The sequence below is a fragment of the Hyperolius riggenbachi genome, chromosome 2 (assembly GCF_040937935.1).
Source record: "Hyperolius riggenbachi isolate aHypRig1 chromosome 2, aHypRig1.pri, whole genome shotgun sequence".
NCBI classification, from domain to species: domain Eukaryota; kingdom Metazoa; phylum Chordata; class Amphibia; order Anura; family Hyperoliidae; genus Hyperolius; species Hyperolius riggenbachi.
In genome coordinates this window covers 275,247,823-275,265,721 of record NC_090647.1, presented here as the reverse complement: position 1 = coordinate 275,265,721, position 17,899 = coordinate 275,247,823, and the positions used below count along the sequence as shown (strand labels likewise).

Here is a 17,899-nt window from a genome sequence, read left to right as displayed (position 1 = left end):
GTGGTAATGCTGTTGAATATCTTTACCCAGACTCTCACCGCTGGTTTTAGGTGGTAAAGTTGCCTTCTGATGGCATAAAACGTTCTGCAGGCTTTTTCCTTCAGGGCCTCTACTGCTGGTTTAAAGCTCCCTGTTTGGTTAATTTTTAGCCCCAGGTAGGTGTAACTGTTTGTGGTCACCAGTGGGCAGCCATTTGATATAAATGAGGAGGTGGGCGTTTTTAGATTTTTCCTCTGGAACAACATCACTTTTGTCTTCTTTGGGTTGATGGGCAGTGCCCATGTGGTACTGAAACTCTCCAGTACTGACAGGCTGTCCTGTAGGCCCCTTTCTGTTGGGGAGAGCAGCAGGAGATCATCTGCATACAGCAGGAACTTCATCTCGTGGTCATGCAGGAGAAGGCCTGGTGCTGGGGAGGATTCCAGGGCTACAGCCAGTTGGTTAATGAATGTGTTAAAGAGCTTTGGGCTCAAGCTGCAGCCCTGCCTGACTCCTCGACCCTGCTTGAAGAACGCGCTTCTCTTCCCGTCCACTTTCACACTGCATTGGTTCCCAGTATATGAACTCTTGATGACATCATAGGTTCTACCTCCTATTCCGCTCTCTAGGAGTTTTAGGAAAAGGCCTGGGTGCCACACCGAGTCAAACGCCTTCTTAAAATCCACAAAGCAAGCGTGTATTTTGCCGCGTGAGCTGTGGACATGGGTCTTGATAAGGCTGTGCAGTGTGTAGATGTGGTCGGTTGTGCGGTGGTTTGGCATGAACCCAGCTTGGCTTTTGCGGAGTACGTCCTGCTGTGTGAGGAAGGAGAGGATCCGTTTATTGATGATGCTGTTATACAGTTTCCCCAGTGTACTGCTGACACAGATTCCTCTGTAGTTTGCTGGATCGTATCTGTCCCCATTCTTGTAGATGGGTGTTATGAGGCCTTCACTCCAGGCCTGAGGAAAGGCGCGCGCACTCAGGATAAGGTTGAATAGTCTTGCGAGTGCCTCATGTATGTCCGTCGGGCTGTATTTGATCATCTCTGGCAGGATGCCATCGGTACCACTAGCCTTCTTACATTTTATCAGCTTTGTTCTTTCTCTTATTTCCTGCACTGTGATTGGTGTATCCAGAGGGTTTTGAAAGTCCTTGATTGCCTCCTCCATGTTTTTCAGTTTTGCGGCTATTTGTTTCTGTTCTGGGGTTTGGGAATTTCCCGGGATGTCTTTTTGTAGAGGTCCCTGAAGTAGTGGAGCCAGATGTGGCCATTTTGAATGTGTAGAGGGCTTTTCTTGGGCTTTGTCCCAATGTGGTTCCAAGTCTCCCAGAATGAGTTGTCTTGGAGGGAGTCCTCCAGCTGTTGGAGTTCGTGGGAGATGTGGCTCTGTTTTTTCCGCCTGAGGGTGTCTTTGTATTGTCTCTGTAGGTGGTCATGGGCTTCCCATAGGTCCTGGTTGTTTGGGTCTCTGTGCTTTTGGTTAGAGGCTGCTCTTAGAGAATTACGTAGAGCCTTGCACTCTGTCAAACCATTTTTGGCACTGTTTATTTGTGGATCTCTTAAAGTTGGTCTGCTTGAGGCCAGCGAGTGCTGCCATGTTATTTAAGATGTTGCTGAAGTCCTTCACTGCATGGTTGACACATTGTTGGTTTGGTTCGTATAGGTTGGTATGAAAGTTTGTCAGCAGTTCTTGGATTTTGGCAGTGTTGGTCATGTTGGTGAATTTGATGGCAGACTCTTTGGGCCATTTGAAGGATGGCGGCAGCGTGTAGAGACCGGTCTGGTGAGGCTGCTGTGTGGTTGATTTATCGGTGGATTTCAGGTACAGCAATATTTGGTTGTGGTCTGACAGGTGTGTTTCAGGGGTGACTATGAGGGCATTAATGTTTATGGTGTCTGTGACAGCATAATCTACCACACTGTTGCCTACGTGTGAGTTCATAGTAAATCTCCCGAGAGTCACCCCTGGTTCGCCCATTCATTATGTATAGACCGAGCCTCCGCCACAGGTTCAACAGGGCTATCCCGCTTTTGTTTACTGTCATGTCATAGCTACTTCTTGCTGTCTGCATTGGTTTCTGGTAGTAGTTCTCTCTTCCAAGTATGTATGTTTTTCCCTCAGAATGCGCTCTCTCTCTCTCTCTCTCTCTCACTCACTCACTCACTCACTCACTCACTCACTCACTCACTCACTCACTCACTCACTCAGTCACTCACACTCTCTCTTGTTTGAGAAGAATAGATCTCTGGCTGAATCGGGGAATATTTGGGGGAGGGGAGGCACAATGCAGACGTGCGAGTTTGCTATAGCTGTGCGGTATGTTTTATAAATTTGCCTCCGCGATCCACCAAAGTAACAATGGGCAGCTTGGTGGCATAGTGGTTAGCGCTCTCACCTTGCAGCGCATCTGCCTGGGTTTCCTCTGGGCACTCCAGATTCCTAACGCATCCCAAAAACATACAGATAAGTTAATTGGCTTCCCCCTAAATTGGCCCTAGACTGATACATACAACTACACGATCTATATATACATACATACATACATACATACATAGACATACGAGTATGATCGGGACTAGATTGTGAGCCCCTCACTGGTCGATTTGCCATCAGATCGCCCAACAGATAGATCCCTCTCTGATCGAATCTGATCAGAGAGGGATTGTATGGCTGCCTTTACTGCAAACAGATTGTGAATCGATTTCAGCATGAAACCAATCACAATCTGTGGTGTTGGTGCTGCCGCTGCCCCCCGCCCGCATACATTACCTGCTCCGCTAGCGTGACTCCCCCGGTCTCCGCTGTCTCTTCTCCGCGCTGGTCTCCGGGTCCGGCAGGCTTCACTTCTTCCTGTCTGGGGGAAGTTTAAACAGTAGAGCGCCCTCTACTGTTTAAACTTCCTGCCGGGACAGGAAGAAGTGAAGCCTGCCGGACCCAGAGACCAGCGCGGAGAAGAGACAGCGGAGACCGGGGGAGTCACGCTAGCGGAGCAGGTAATGTATTGCGTCGGTCGTCGGGCATTCGAACACCGCTATCGACGCACTCCCAACCCTACAGGCGATCGAGAATAATCTTCCGCATGGACGGATCGACGAGAACGATTGATTTCGGATGGAAATCAATCATTCTGTCAGTGTTTGCGCAATGATTTCACAGCAGATTCGATCACAGTGATCGAATCTGCTGTATATCGCTGGCAAAATCGTTAGGTGAATGGGCCCCTTTAGTGACAAGACAATATATACTAAGTACAGCGCTGAACAATATGTTGGTGCTATTTAAATAAATAAATAAATAAATAAAATAAGCCCTAGCCTAGTTTACAGGTGCTCCTTCCACATACTGTAGAATATGTGAAATGTACTATAAATTACATTTTTCCTTAGGCCGCTGTCATTTTACAGTAGTTAGTAAAAATTTAATTTTGAACTAGTCCCTCTCCTCATGGGGGATTTTTAGGGTTTCTATCGTGTCCTAAATCATTCCCTAATTGGCAGTAGCACAGTCCAACTGCCAGAATTGTGGCAATCTGCATTTTTGTATAGGGCATCCAAAACCTGTGAGAACTGTTAGTTTCACTACCTATGTAAGTGACAGTGACCTAGGTAAAAGATAATTTATAGTGCATTTTACGCTGGGACAAATGTACATCTTGTATGTATATGTAGACCTGGATTTTACATTGTGCAGCTGTTCTGATCCTACTCTGCCCACAAAAATTCTCTGTACCAGGTTTGTTTCTGTGGGCCACAGTTTAGATTTTCTTTTGCTTGAGTTTTTATATTGCAGCCCCTGTCAATTACAATGGAATATCCAACTGGGATTTCCAGTATTAACCACTTAACAACCTCTGCCACGCTTATCTACGCCTCTTTAAAATTCACCTGAGTCACAGGGGCGTAGATAGGCAACTCCTGTTTATTTTCCTGCTGTGCGCGATCGCGTTCGCGTGCGCGTTCGCGTGCGCGATCGCGTCCGCGTGCATGCGGACGGGCATACGCGTCGGGCACCCGCTGGTCTGTGATTGGCTGATGTGAACATGTGTTCACAAAGCCAATGACAGTGCTTATTCATGCAGAATGTGTGTAAACATTGTATCAGTCACTATGCTGTTACAGTTACTGAGATCACTCTTGAGAGGATCTCAGATAACTAACACAGCATTAGTGACTGATCAGCATCAGTGAGGTTTTTTTTAAATAAATTATACCCCCATTAAGCCCATTAACCCTTGCCTCCCTTAAATGTGAAAATTGCTGTGGTTTTTAGGTGAAAAACCCTGTGGTAGAGAAGTGGTTAATAAATAACTGTTTTTTGTTTTGTTTTTTAAACCAAGATAACTATATAACTGTTTGAAAAACATCAAGAGATCTAACTGTTTGAAAAACATCAAGAGATCTGTTAGTTCTGTTAATTTTAATATACAAAAATATATAAAATTATAGTGCTATCCCTGTTATTACTGTTGACAAGTCTTACATAACAATGCCATAGATTTAAAGCGTATCTAAACTGAGAAAATAAAAAATAAAATAGATCCCTCAGTTGAGAAAAGCCTTTGGATAGTGAAGAGGCTTTCCCGGTCTTCTTACACCTCTCTGTTTCACTACTGGAATCCCTTTGAAAATATTTAACATTATTGTAGATTATCTAGCACACTGCGGCACTCCCTTCCATGTACGATCTGGGTAAGAGGCTTTTGTCGATTTTAACTTCAAATAACCAGTTTCATAGTTGTTTTCAGCTTGACTGGGAATGGCAAAGTCAAATTTGCATTTTGTTACAGAAGTACTTTAGAAAGTAAAGCTGCATACACACGTCCAACAAGCGCACAACCTGCACACGACCAGTCGCACGACCTATATGTCCACACGTCCAGATGGATAAATGACCAACTCATTTACATACTGCACACGGACTACACATTGAAAACAAGTACAAGTCGTTCAAACGTCTTGTATACACGCACAATATCAGACCAACAGTTGTGTCGTGACGCTTGTCAAGTCGTTTGCACGAGTACACATGCCTCATTGTCGTCCAACAGTCTAAAACGGGCTGAAGTCAGACGACAATCGGGCAGTTTTGTTGAGCGTGTGTACAGGCCTTTAGGGCCCTTTCACACCAGAGGGATTTTTCGGCGTTTTAACGCCACGGCCGAAGTTGGCGTTTTGCTAGGTAAAAGAAAGTCCATAGACTTTCATTTTACCTTTCACATCTAACTCGGCGTTTTGGAGCGTTGCGTTTCAACGCTCCCAGGAGCTTTTTCAGGGCTGTTTACAGCCAAAGTTGGCTGTTGGCGTTTCAATGATAGTCAATGGAAAACGCCAACTTCAGCCTTTTCAAAGCCTTTTCAAAGCGTTTTACAGCTATCTTGTTCACTTATTTGTATAGAAGAAAAAAAAAAGGACGTTTTCACATGGGCTGTAAAACTCTTTGAAAACGCTTTGAAAACGCTATGTATTGGCGTTAAGCAAAAGGCTGACTTTCAGCCTTTTCTACCGCAGCCTCTAGTGTGAAAGAGCCCTGAGTGTGGCTTTACACATTGAATATTATTGAATATTGTCTGGTGTTTTCACCTGTATAGTTAATTAGAAAGCTTAATCTACTTCAACAAGAATATATAATTCTTTTTTTTTTAACACTGTCCCTCACATATCAGTAAATTCTGGCTGCTAAAAATCAATGATACATCTGATGAACATGTATTCTTATGATCTGTGTGTAACAAAGAGAGATGGAAGGCAACTGTATTTTCCAAATCACTAGGCTAATCAGTAAACCGTCTAGCGTGGCTTAGTGTGAGTCTATCCCCCATATTATCTTCTTATCTTCTCTGTCATTCTACGTCATGCTAAGCAGATTCTTAATATTCTTAGAGATTACATGCCTCTCACTGCATGTTGGAAAGAGTAAAACATGGAGAAGTTGTCCTTCTACTGGCAGGAACTACTATAGGTTATGTCATCATAAAATAAATTAATCTGTAAGGTGTCTAAGAGCATGTCCCAGATGTTCTCCACTTTTAAAAAGTATGGAGCATGGTGTATTTCTACTGTTGTGAGCCAGCAAGAATCGCCCCTGTAGGTAGGTAAAATCCTTTCATTTGCATTCTGTCTTTGTCATCAGTGCTATTGTAAAACGTCACATACTACACACTGCCTTTTTACATTTTAGGAGCTATAAAAATAGTGATTACATCCTCCAAAATGTTGTTATATTTTGCAATACATGTTTTCAAAGCTGTAGCAATATAATTGTTAGATTTATGTCACATCTTTGTATATTAAACTATAATTTTGGTTAGTATGACTTGTTTGTTTCTTTTATTTACATACATACACACACACTGTCTGTCTCTCCCCCCCCCCCCCCCCCCCCCCTCTCTCCCTCTCTCCAGATTCCTATATTTTGATTTCTGATTTGCATGTTGCAGTTCATCTGAGTTCAGAAGTGTGAACAGGCCTTATGAAGTACCAGACTTCTTTTTCAGTTATTCTGAAACCCTTTTTTCTAGTTTAACATACATCAGTGTACCATATACTGTATTTTTAATACAAATATGACCATAAATTGTGATGTACCTTTTTTTTCCCTGAAAAAATCTGCAGCATTTGTTAAAGTAGTTTGATTCTCAGTCATTTTGCTATTGTAAGTACACAGTTTAATGCATACTTTTTTTTAAAGATCTATCTCCATATTCTGTTTACAATTCTGCTTAAATATAGATTTTTGTTTGTATTTGCTTCACCCCTATCCCAGTTCTTCTTTTTTCTTTTCTTTTAGTTTGAAAATTCTTCTTTTATTTTGACCATAAACAGACCATTGGTGTGACGGCTTGTTTTTAGAAAAACAACAAATTCCACTGACCCAGTATTACTGGTATTTCATTTTAAGCCAGTATGCCTAAGTGGTATAATAGTAACCCTTTCTTGAGTTACATGCCTTTGGACATTATTACATGACTTGGTCTATGCTCCAACATTTCCCTGCAATAAGTTGCAAACAGTAAACTTGTAGTATTAATGTTGCCAGTGATAGTGCAGTTCCTCATGCAGGTTTACAACCTGCTATTCACTTTGTATTTGAACATACAGTCTAGGCAAAACAGACAATACAGGCATCAGATATGTAAACGATATGTAACTGTGCCTTCTCACAGCCTGTAGAGACTTATTTTCCATTAGCAGTCTTTACAATTGCTTTATGGTACGAAGACTTGACTGTACCACTGTTTCAACTTATTTCTTTCATTTATGCAACACAGTTGTTGTTGGCAATTGATAATTTAATGCAGTTAAAGATGAACTCCAGTGAAAATAATGTAATAAAGTGCTTCATTTTTACAATAATTATGTATAAATGATTTAGTCAGTGTTTGCCCATTGTAAAATCTTTTAAATCCCTGATTTACATTCCAACATTTATTACATGGTGACGTTTTTACTGTTGGCAGGTGATGTAGCTGCTGCATGCTTTTTTGGCAGTTGTAAACCGCTATTTCCCACAATGCAACAAGGTTCACAGACCGGAAACTGCCAGGAGTACCACGGTCCTCAGTTTCTTGTGGGAGGAGTTTCACCACAATATCGGCCATACACCGCCCCCTGATGGTCTGTTTGTGAAAAGGAATAGATTTCTCATGTAAAAGGGGGTATCAGCTACTGATTGGGATAAAGTTCAATTCTTGGTTGGAGTTTCTCTTTGTTTATAATTTTATTTGGGAGGGATTGTCAGCCACAAAATCAAATTCCATTTGCCTACAGCTTTGTGTTTAATATGCAGCCTGCAACCTTACCCTGCATTGCAAGCACTCCTATCTATTCTGAAAGTTTTCTGCTGTAATAAATCTTATCTCAGTCAGCCTGGCTCTATCTTTGCCATTGCCAATGTGAAGGAAGCTTGTCATCACCCCTCCCACATTCCTGCTCCTCACTGATTGAGGGAAGTTCAATGAGCTGCTGAAATCTGATCTATGCTGTGCTCAATTGTGTTTACAAAGCAAGCTAGCTATGACCGTGCAGTTTCTAGGAGGAAAAAAAGTAAAGGATGAAATTACATCAGGATTGTCTTCAGTCAGAGGGAATCAAGATGGCAAATGCCTGGAACAGAATTCTCTTTATTTACTATGTCAAATTCACTTAGATAAAAAAGTGGACAGTACAATACATCTGATACGTAAATAGAGCAAGTAGTTATCTACTTATATATGTGTTTTTTTTCCTGGGTTAATATAACTGCCCCTGCTGCTTTAAAGGGATACTTAGAGAGAAACTCCGACCAAGAATTGAACTTTATCTCAATCAGTAGCTGATACCCACTTTTACATGAGAAATCTATTCCTTTTCACAAACAGACCATCAGGGGGCGCTGTATCGCTGATATTGTGGTGAAACCCCTCCCACAAACAAATTCTGGGTACGTACTCTTGGCAGTTCCCTGTCTGTGAACCTTGCTGCATTGTGGGAAATATCTGTTTACAGCTGTTTCCAACTGCCAAAAAACCATGCAACAGCTACATCACCTGCCAGCAGTAAAAATGGCACCATGTAATGTCAGAATATAAATCGGGGATTTAAAAGATTTTACAATGGGCAAACACGGACTAAATCTTTTACACATAATTACTGTAAAAATAAAGGAATTTTTTTATTACATTATTTTTACTGAAGTTCCGCTTTAACGTCCTGAGCGTTCTGGACGAGCTGAGCTCGTCCAGAGACGCCGGAGGCTGCCGCTCAGGCCCTGCTGAGCCGATTTCAATCAAATAAAAAGGAGCAAACGCAGCCGGCACTTTGCCAGCCGCGTGTGCTACCTGATCGCTGCCGCAGCGCGGCAATGCGCCGCGTGCAGCGGCGAAAGAGGGTCCCTCCAGCCACCCAAGCCCAGCGCAGCCGGACCAAACTGTTCCGGCCAGCGCTAAGGGCTAGATCGGAGGCGGCTGACGTCAGGACGTCGGCTGACGTCCATGTCACTCTGCTCGTCGCCATGGCGACGAGGAAAGCAAAACAAGAAGGGCCGCTCATCGCGGCCCTTCTTGTTACTTCTGATCGCCGGAGGCAATCGGAAGTGCGGATTTGGAGCGCCCTCTAGTGGGCTTTCATGCAGCCAACTTTCAGTTGGCTGCATGAAATAGTTTTTTTTTATTAAAAAAAAAAAAGTCCGGTCGCCAGCCTGGCGATCTTAATAGAACGCCAGGCAGGTTAAGTGACCTGAAAAAAAAGGGTTCCAGTTTACCTGGGGCTTCTACCAGCCACCTGCAGCTGTCCTGTGCCCATGCAGCCACCTACCCATGCTCTGGTCCCCCACTACGTGTTAGTTTAGTTTTCGCTGACTCTGAGTCTGCAGGCCACTGCGACTGCACAGCCCTTGCCAAGCGTATCCTTACACATATTCCTGTCTGCAATAGCGACCTGCGCCTTGAGTTTTCATGATGCAAGCATTCTAGTGAATGCATCAATTGTTAGCCAATCAAAGCAGCACACAACACTAAAGTAATTAGTTTGAAATTTTAGCAAGTACCGGTAGCTGCTTAGCATTTAGAGAAGAGAATAGCCATAGTTTTACATTTTGTCAATGTATATGGATTTTCCAGCTCTATATCACTGTACATTAAAGCTGAAACTGATGTTAAAATGCACCAAGAAACCACAATGACTTTTACAGGCGGTTTCTCCCAACAAATTAACTTTGGAAATCATTGAGGAGGACAGTGCATGTCTTGATATGCATTTTGTTAATAGAGAATGCGATCTTCCCCTGCTAAGGCCAAATCTTTAGCCTGTACACTTTAATTTCATGGACCAGTGAACACCTAATAAGGCAATTTATAATCCTGCCAATTGCATCTATTGTTGGAGTGGGACTGCTTGAGCTACTTCAAGTGTTACTTTGTAATTATTATTTATATTCTTTAATAATGTATCACTGTTTATCTGAATGCACAAAAGGGTAAGCATATGAAACTATTCCAGTGTGTTTACAACATAAACAGCGGAAGATTTCTTGTAATTGTTGTAATCCGTGTGTACAGGAGAAGAGGAATGCTATGTCCCTCTTGTGCTAATTTTGTCTGGTAACGTAGGTTATTCTTGAGACAAACTAAAGTTGTGTAAACACTCGTAATTGGTGTTGCTAGAAACTATCTATAGAGATGTTTTCTGAAGCTGCTTTAATATAAATAAATAAATAAATATATATATATATATATATATATATATATATATATATATATATATATATATATATATATATATATTTTACAACCAGGACATTTTACAAGTTTTAAAGGAAACCTGTAAGGAAAAAAAAAAAACAAGGAGGGGGGGGGGGGGGGTACTTGCCTCGCGAGGGGTAGGTCTCTGAATCCTAATAAGGCTCCTCCGTCCTTCTCAGCAGTTGTGATCCAGTGCTGGCTCCCCCATAGAAACAGCCACCACAATATTGATGTGTGTGTGTGCGCGCCTCGCATAAGCACAGTTGCTGCTTGCCGCTCGGGCTCTGGGGGAAATAGCCTTGCCCAATCTGGTCTGCTGTACTGAGCAGGCGTAAATCGTCTGTGCCTGTGTAGTAGAGCAGACTCGATTGGGCTTGGCTGTTTCCGATTGAGTAGAAAGCAGCTACTGCACCTGTGCAAAGTACACGTTCTTTGATGTACTAAGAGGTAGAACCTGGGTGCCTGCACAGTGCCCACATTGTTCACTACAGGCTCTCTCTCAAGCTGGCGTTTTTTTTGCGTGTTTTCGTGTCATGTTAAAACAAATTGTGCATGTGAATTTGCATGTGAAAACTGACACATGCAAATTCACGTTCACATGCGATATAGCACCCGAAAAGTAGCATGCAAAATTGCATGTGGAAATGTACCTTTTACTCTTGTGACAATTAACTTTTTTGTTTTTCAGTGGAAGAATCTGATATCATCGATTTGGAGAAAAGATACTGGCTGTTAAAGGCTCAGTCACGGACTGGAAGATTTGACCTGGAAACCTTTGTCCCTTTGATTTCACCACCAATTCACCAGTCTTTGAGTGAAGGTATGCTGTATGCTGTAATTGTGAAAGGGAAAAAAGCCAATTACTTGAGTGGAGTTTTTATAACTTGATGATGATTAACTTGATGTTAACTGCCATTGCCAAGACAACCATTAATCATATATTACATTTTGTATAGAAAATACGGTTACCATGATATTTCTATAAATATTTTTACCTTAATACTGATAAACTGTATCATCAATCTCTCTGTGTTTCTAGTACTAGTAGAGCAGTGTGTAGTTAGAAGTAGTTAGCAGGACGTTTTTTAATTAAATACAATTTTTTGGGGTTAACTTTAGATAAAAAGTGTAATCTTTTGGCTAATAAGCCTTCGTCAGATTATAATTCTGTAGACTGACGCAATGTTAGAACGCACAGCTTATATACATTTGAATATCAGAAGGTGGTTCAGAGATTTTTTTTCAAATGTAAATAAGTGTCATTCAGATGCATTAATTACAACGGGACATCAAAAGGATATTTATTAATCCCTCAGATGTTGTGAGGTATTTACAAATAGATAAGATCTCTTAAAGTGACTATAAAGTCTAAAATACACATGGTGCGCATGCTGTTCTTCTACAAAGTTATACTGACTTTGGGGGTTCTTTGAGTATAATTCCATCTTGGAGACCCTCTGTACGACGACTTTCGGTGGTTATCCCCACCCCCTTGCAGCCAAGTGGTGTATATCGATGCAGAGAACACAGCACCACTTGGGTGCAAAGGGGCGGGGCTATCTGCCAGAAGTCGCTACCCTTCGTGAGAATGAATTTAATCTGTCCAGCAACTGGCTCTACAGGTACAAATAAAGATATTTACAACAGCTCACAATACCATTATCATGGGGGATGTTGATGTACAGGGACTCTACGTCCTATAGTGGCAAGAATGGTTCCCTCGGGCATTGGACCAAAGGCCACCAGTTGATTTGGGAGTTGAGTGGGTCTGAGACCACGGGTTTCAAAATGTTTTCAAACCCCCCTGAGTTGTTCTCTGTAATAGTCCCAATCCCTGAGATTATGAGCCTGCTTGGATTTCCCTCTTTGGGGAGCATAAAACAGTAGGCTGTTCTAGGACTTTTGGAGATTAAAGGGACTCCGAGCTCTGAATAAAAACAAAATTGGTACTCACCTGGGGCTTTAAACCGCGCATGCGCTGTACTGTCACGCCAGCCGCCATAATGACGCAAGGCGGCCGGCGTGGTGACGTCAGACATGACGTATGAGGAAGAAGGAGCCCGACACTTGGGCCCAACGTCTCCGGGAGCCGCTAGGCAGCCATTTCTCACCAGGCCCTGAAAGAAGAGCCGGATGGACGCCGTGGGACCTCCCGACCTACGGTGGGCTGCAGAAAGCCCCAGGTGAGTACCAATTTTGTTTTTTTTATTCAGAGCTCGGAGTCCCTTTAAGGTCTGTACATTTCCTCTGATGTTGGTGGGCAATTTGTTTACCATCTTATTGAGTGCAATCCTGTAGCTTTTTGTGAAGACTTTCTGTAATTTGTTATAGTGCATGGTGTTGGACAACTGTGCATCCTGGATGTAGTCACTGGTGCTCATGATGACATCTTTATCCACTGGCATGATGATGATGATATTTTTTTTCTCCTTAAGGGATCTGATGACCTGTCACTCTTGTAATGTTACGCTCTGAGCCAGTATTTTTCTTTTATTTAGGGCAGTTGTTGGCCAATCCACACCCTTTACATGTGGCAATCCTAGTCAAAACAAGCTCTGCTGATCTATTTGGCTGCAGTAGTGTCTGACTAACACCAGAAACAAGCACGCAGCTAATATTGTCAGATCTGACAATAATGTCAGAAATGCCTGATCTGCTGCATGCTTGTTCAGGGGCTATGGCTAAAAGTATTAGACAGAGGACCAGCAGGACTGCCAGGTAACTGGTATTGCTTAAAGTCGACCTGAACTCATGCACAGATCAGGCGTTTCTGACATTGTTAGATCTGACAATATTAGCTGCCTGCTTGTTTCTGGTGTTAGTAAAATTAGACTGAAAGACCGACAACAAGCCATGCCAGACTTAATTTGTAAGCTGAAACAACAACTCTGAAACTATTTATTTAAAAAGCATGCAAAAGATTTCAGCATCTATCAGGGCAGATTTTAATTTAGTATTATCTGGTACTGAAATAAATGTGTGAAATATTTCAAGTGTTCTATATTTGTGCATAGATTTTACGTGACGCAAGATATGCTAGGATTTATTTTCAGGGAAGGTTCTACTTTCGAAGAGACACGGTAGGAAACATGCATGCTTTCTGAATTTAACATCATCAATGTTGGTTTTAGTTGGGCTTTAACTAAATTACAGTCCTGGTGCTGGCTATATTGTTAAATGGCTTCATTGCATTTTTTTTTAACTCTGTTCAGCGTCATAATACATATTTTATTAAAATGTCTTGCCTTAATAATTATCATATCATGCGTCAGGTAAAATCTATGCACAAATATAGAACACTTGAAATATTTCACACATTTATTTCAGTACTAGATAATGCTGATAAAAATATGCCCTGTGAGATGCTGAAACCTTTTGGTTGCTTTTTAAATAGTTTCAGAGTTGTTTCCGCTTACAAATTAAGTCCGTCATGGCTTAAAAAAAAGCTTGTTGTCGGTCTTTTAGGCTAATCTTTTGCCTTTATGCCTCGTTCACACTTGGGACGTTGCTGTACGCTTTTCGCAGCGCTTTGTTCTGCGCACTTTGCTAGCTAAAGCTTTTTACATTGATTCTAATGTAACAAGTTCACATCTTAAAAATTAAAAATAAATAAAAAAATTCAAACTAAAACAAATCTTTGACAACTGCTACATCAAATAAGCAAAACGTGCTGAACAAAAACGTGTTCAAGTGCTTTTAAACGCATGAAACTGCTTAAAATAAGCGCACCACAATGCATTAAAGCGCGTTATGAATCGCACATAAGCGCATGTGTTTATTTTATAATGCTCTTAAATATGTTTCTGAACGCACCCAATGTGAATGAGGCCTTAATCTGGGTCCCTAACCCAGAATAATTATGCAGATCAGGTGTTATGACTTCCTTGACTAAGCTGGCCATATGCTTATTTAGACAGGGAGTAGACTTTCTTGAATCACATGTGTTTTGGCGCATAGAGGAAAACGTGAAATTACATACAATGTAAGTCTTTGAGCTGCACAAAATCTTATTGGGGCGTTTTCCAGTACGATTTTGTGTTTTGCGTGTTTTAAAATCGCACAGCAAAATCCATCTTACCGCACTCTTTAAATCGCATGCGATTCGCATGAAATGCAAACACATACAAAAACACAAATGCAGAGAAAACTGTAACAACATATATATGCCTGCAACGTGTATAAAGATACATGTTCACATCCGTGATAGCCTCCTGCACCAGCAGTAACGCGTGCAAAGGCATTTTTTTTTCTTCATATCAGTCTACAGCAGATTATGCCAACATAAGGAATGACACAAGGAATGACATAAGGAATGACATAAGGAATGACACAAGCCCCTATCTGTGCAGCTACAAAAACATTATGGCTTTGTTCACATCTAAAATCGGAATCGCTGACTCCAACGATTTTAAATTTTTTTGCGTTTTTCCACCTCCCAGCACTCCACTGCAAGATACGATTTTGTACAAAGCGTTTTGTAATTTCTTTTGCCGAGCGATTGTTTTTTCACTTCCTGACTTCAGTCGGGAAGTGAACTCTCTCACCTGGAAATTAATAAATAACATGTATTTATTCATAAGCGTTAACGCAATCACTGGAGAATCCCAGGATAAAGCGATTTCTGAGCATTTAGCGTTTTTCCCATACCTTCCATTGTAGCAAAATTGCCCTGAAAATGGTATATGCATCACTTTGCTGAGCGGAAAGCGGACGAAACGCGCTTATACTATCCCGTAAGGATTCATTGCACTAGCGATTTCAGGGTGTTTTAAAAAATCGCCGGCGCTAAAAAAAACCCCTAGCTGTGAACAAGCCCCTATGTGCAAATTGTTTCTATCCTGTACCCTTGTTACTTTCTCTCTGTCTGCCCTCTTTCACTAGCTTCAGCCACTTATTTTCAGCTTTACTGCTGGGAAATGCAGCCTGGCTTTTACCATTCTCCCTTTGGGAAGCAAATGATCACTCTTCATTGACCCACCCACTTGCTACATCCCGATAGGGCAGGAAACCTGCTGTATCACAGTTTCAAGCATGTTTTTCCTATGAACTGTTATTCTGCTCATCACTTTCTAGACTTTTGTTTTTATATTCTCCTGCCAGAACCGGCCTTGTTCAAGCATTTGTTTTGTTGGGCTTGAGTAGAACATTGGCAGTGGTAGCTCATATATTTTTCCCAGTACAGTCTTTCTTTATACTGGTTTAGAAGTAAAATGAGATTGAGTGCTATAATATTTATACTTTAAACTAAAATGCACCTTTTTTGATTACAGGGTTATTTAACGCATTTGATGAAAACCGGGACAACCATATAGACTTCAAGGAGATATCTTGTGGGCTGTCTGCTTGCTGCCGGGGCCCACTAGCGGAGAGACAGAAATGTAATTATCAAGTTGTGCATGCCTCCCTACATACATAACAGAGCATGTTAGATAAACTTTTTACTGAATATAACTTAATAAAATTGATTATTTTGTACAATATTCATTTATAAATTGTTAATCCATTGTAAAACCATTTATCACCCTGATACACATTCTTAATTGACCAATTTATCACAGATGGTGCCATCTTTACTCCTGGCACTGTGTTGTGTTGTTCCCCACCCTCCCCCTCTGTGAAGTGAGCAGGAACATTAATGAGTTTCCAGAGTGCACTGGGAGAAGGCTACATGACATCATAACTAGAGATGGCTCGAACCGCAATAGACTTCAATGGGGAGGCAAACTTTGGAAACTAGAAACATTTATGCTGGCCACAAAAGTGATAGAAATGATGTTTCAAGGGGTCTAACACCTGGAGGGGGGCATGGCGGAGTGGCATACACGCCAAAACTCCCTGGGAAAAATCAGGATTTGATGCACAGCAGCGGTTTAAGGGCAAAAATCACATTTTATTGCTAAATTGCAGGCCTAAAGTGCTTTAAAACATCTTGCATTTGTATATGTTACGGCTAGAACCTGAAGTTTGGCCACTTCGCGTTCTGGCCGGCCAATGTGCGAGTGGCCGCTGCGCTGCGACCAGTGTTAGAAATGAAATGATTCCTGTTAAGATTAATGTATTTTCCGGCCGTCTTGCTGCGGCCAAATGTATGAAAAGTTTGTTAATTTAATGAAATGAAGCCGGCGGCTTTATCTGCTACATTTGCCGCCGGCTTCATTTCATTAAATTAACAAGCTCTCTCTCCTCCCCCTGCCTCTCTCTCCTACTGGCAGCCGACGGGGACACGCGTGTCCCCGAGAGTCGTTAGTCGCGGCAGGGAAGCAGAGCGGGGAGGCTGCAGACATTGCTTCTGCAGGAATGGCAGGATTCCCTGCTGCAACAAATGACTCTCGGGGACACGCGTGTCCCCGCCGGCTGCCAGTAGGAGAGAGAGAGGCAGGGGGAGTAGAGAGAGGCAGAGCGGAAGTTGGCGGCTTCATCTGCTACATTTGCCGCCGGCTTCATTTCATTAGATTAACTTTTCATACATTTGGCTGCAGCGAGACGGCCGGAAAATACATTAATCTTAACAGGAATCATTTCATTTCTAACACTGGCCGCAGCGCAGCGGCCACTTCGCGCATTGGCCGGCCAGAACGCGAAGTGGCCAGCCAGAACGCGAAGTGGCCAAACTTCAGGTTCTGGCCGTAACATATACATCAATCAAGGAGTGTAATCGGAGTACTTCACACTGACAGACCAAACTCACTGTGTAACGCACCGCAAACAGCTGTTTGTGTAGTGACTGCCGTGCTGGACTGGTGCGCACCATGGGCAGAGTGCAGGCGATGGCGGTTTTCAAGCCCATATGGTCGGGCTGAGGTAGCTGAATGACAGAACAACAGTGACTGAGTGTCCAGCTGATCGAATTTGGTCTGTCCACAATGAAGCAATGACCTTATTATCTTAGGTGTGCCCCCCCCGGCGGTCATTGCTTCATTGTGATATGCAAGCCCCTTCACCGTGGCAAGGTAACGATCACGAAGGGGAATTGACACATGTACATGCCTTTTGTGTTGTTGATGCAGCTGCAGCGCAGCCAGAAAAATTAGGCAGGCATGTACACGCACCAAAAAAGTTACTTAAAAATTCAGGAATCCGCCTGGAGTCCTGGACCCTGTTTGTGGTGGTGGAGAAGGCAGTCAAGAGGCCTGCAGGCAGAGATGCTGTGTGGGGAGCGACTTAAGGTGCATACACACATCAGACTATAGTCTTTGGAAAATGAAAGATCACAGACAGTGTCTACATCCACACTTAAGGCCAGGTAGTCGGCTACTTGCCGGTCCAGGCATTGGAGGGTGGATCCGGAAGGGCTAAGGCGAGGCTTTGGACTAAAGAATGTCCGCATGTCCGACATCATCATGAGATCGCTGGCGCGTCCTGCCCTTGCCTGCGTGGACATGGGAGGAGGATTACTGGCAGTGGTACCTTTATTCCGTTGTGCTGTGACATCACCCTTAAAAGCACTGTAAAGCATAGTTGCCAGCTTGTTCTGCATGTGCTGCATCCTTTCTGCCTTCAGGTGAGTTGGTAACATCTCCGGAATGTTGTGCCTATACCGAGGGTCTAGTAGCGTTGCCACCCAGTACAGCTCATTCCCCTTGAGTTTTTTTTATATGGGGGTCCCTCAACAGGCTGGACAGCATGAAAGACGCCATCTGCACAAATTTGGATCCAGACGTACTATCCATCTCCTCTTGCTCTTCCTCAGTGACGTCGG

The 17,899-nt window shown here is 42.7% G+C and overlaps 1 protein-coding gene across 4 annotated transcripts in view; it reads left to right on the top strand.

Moving 5' to 3' along the window:
- Positions 1–17,899, top strand: part of USP32 (ubiquitin specific peptidase 32) — a 244,139-nt gene that overhangs the window by 98,836 nt on the left and 127,404 nt on the right. For 3 of the 4 annotated variants that reach the window (XR_011026247.1, XM_068268724.1, XM_068268723.1), the window contains exons 6-7: positions 10,889–11,020; positions 15,471–15,578. Coding sequence is in view for 3 of the 4 variants with exons in the window: in XM_068268724.1 (XP_068124825.1) it covers positions 10,889–11,020; positions 15,471–15,578 (240 nt within the window). In the remaining variant the exon portion in view is untranslated. Of the gene's footprint in view, positions 1–5,902; positions 6,072–10,888; positions 11,021–15,470; positions 15,579–17,899 lie in introns of those variants that run through there. The other variant, XM_068268725.1, reaches the window with a different exon arrangement.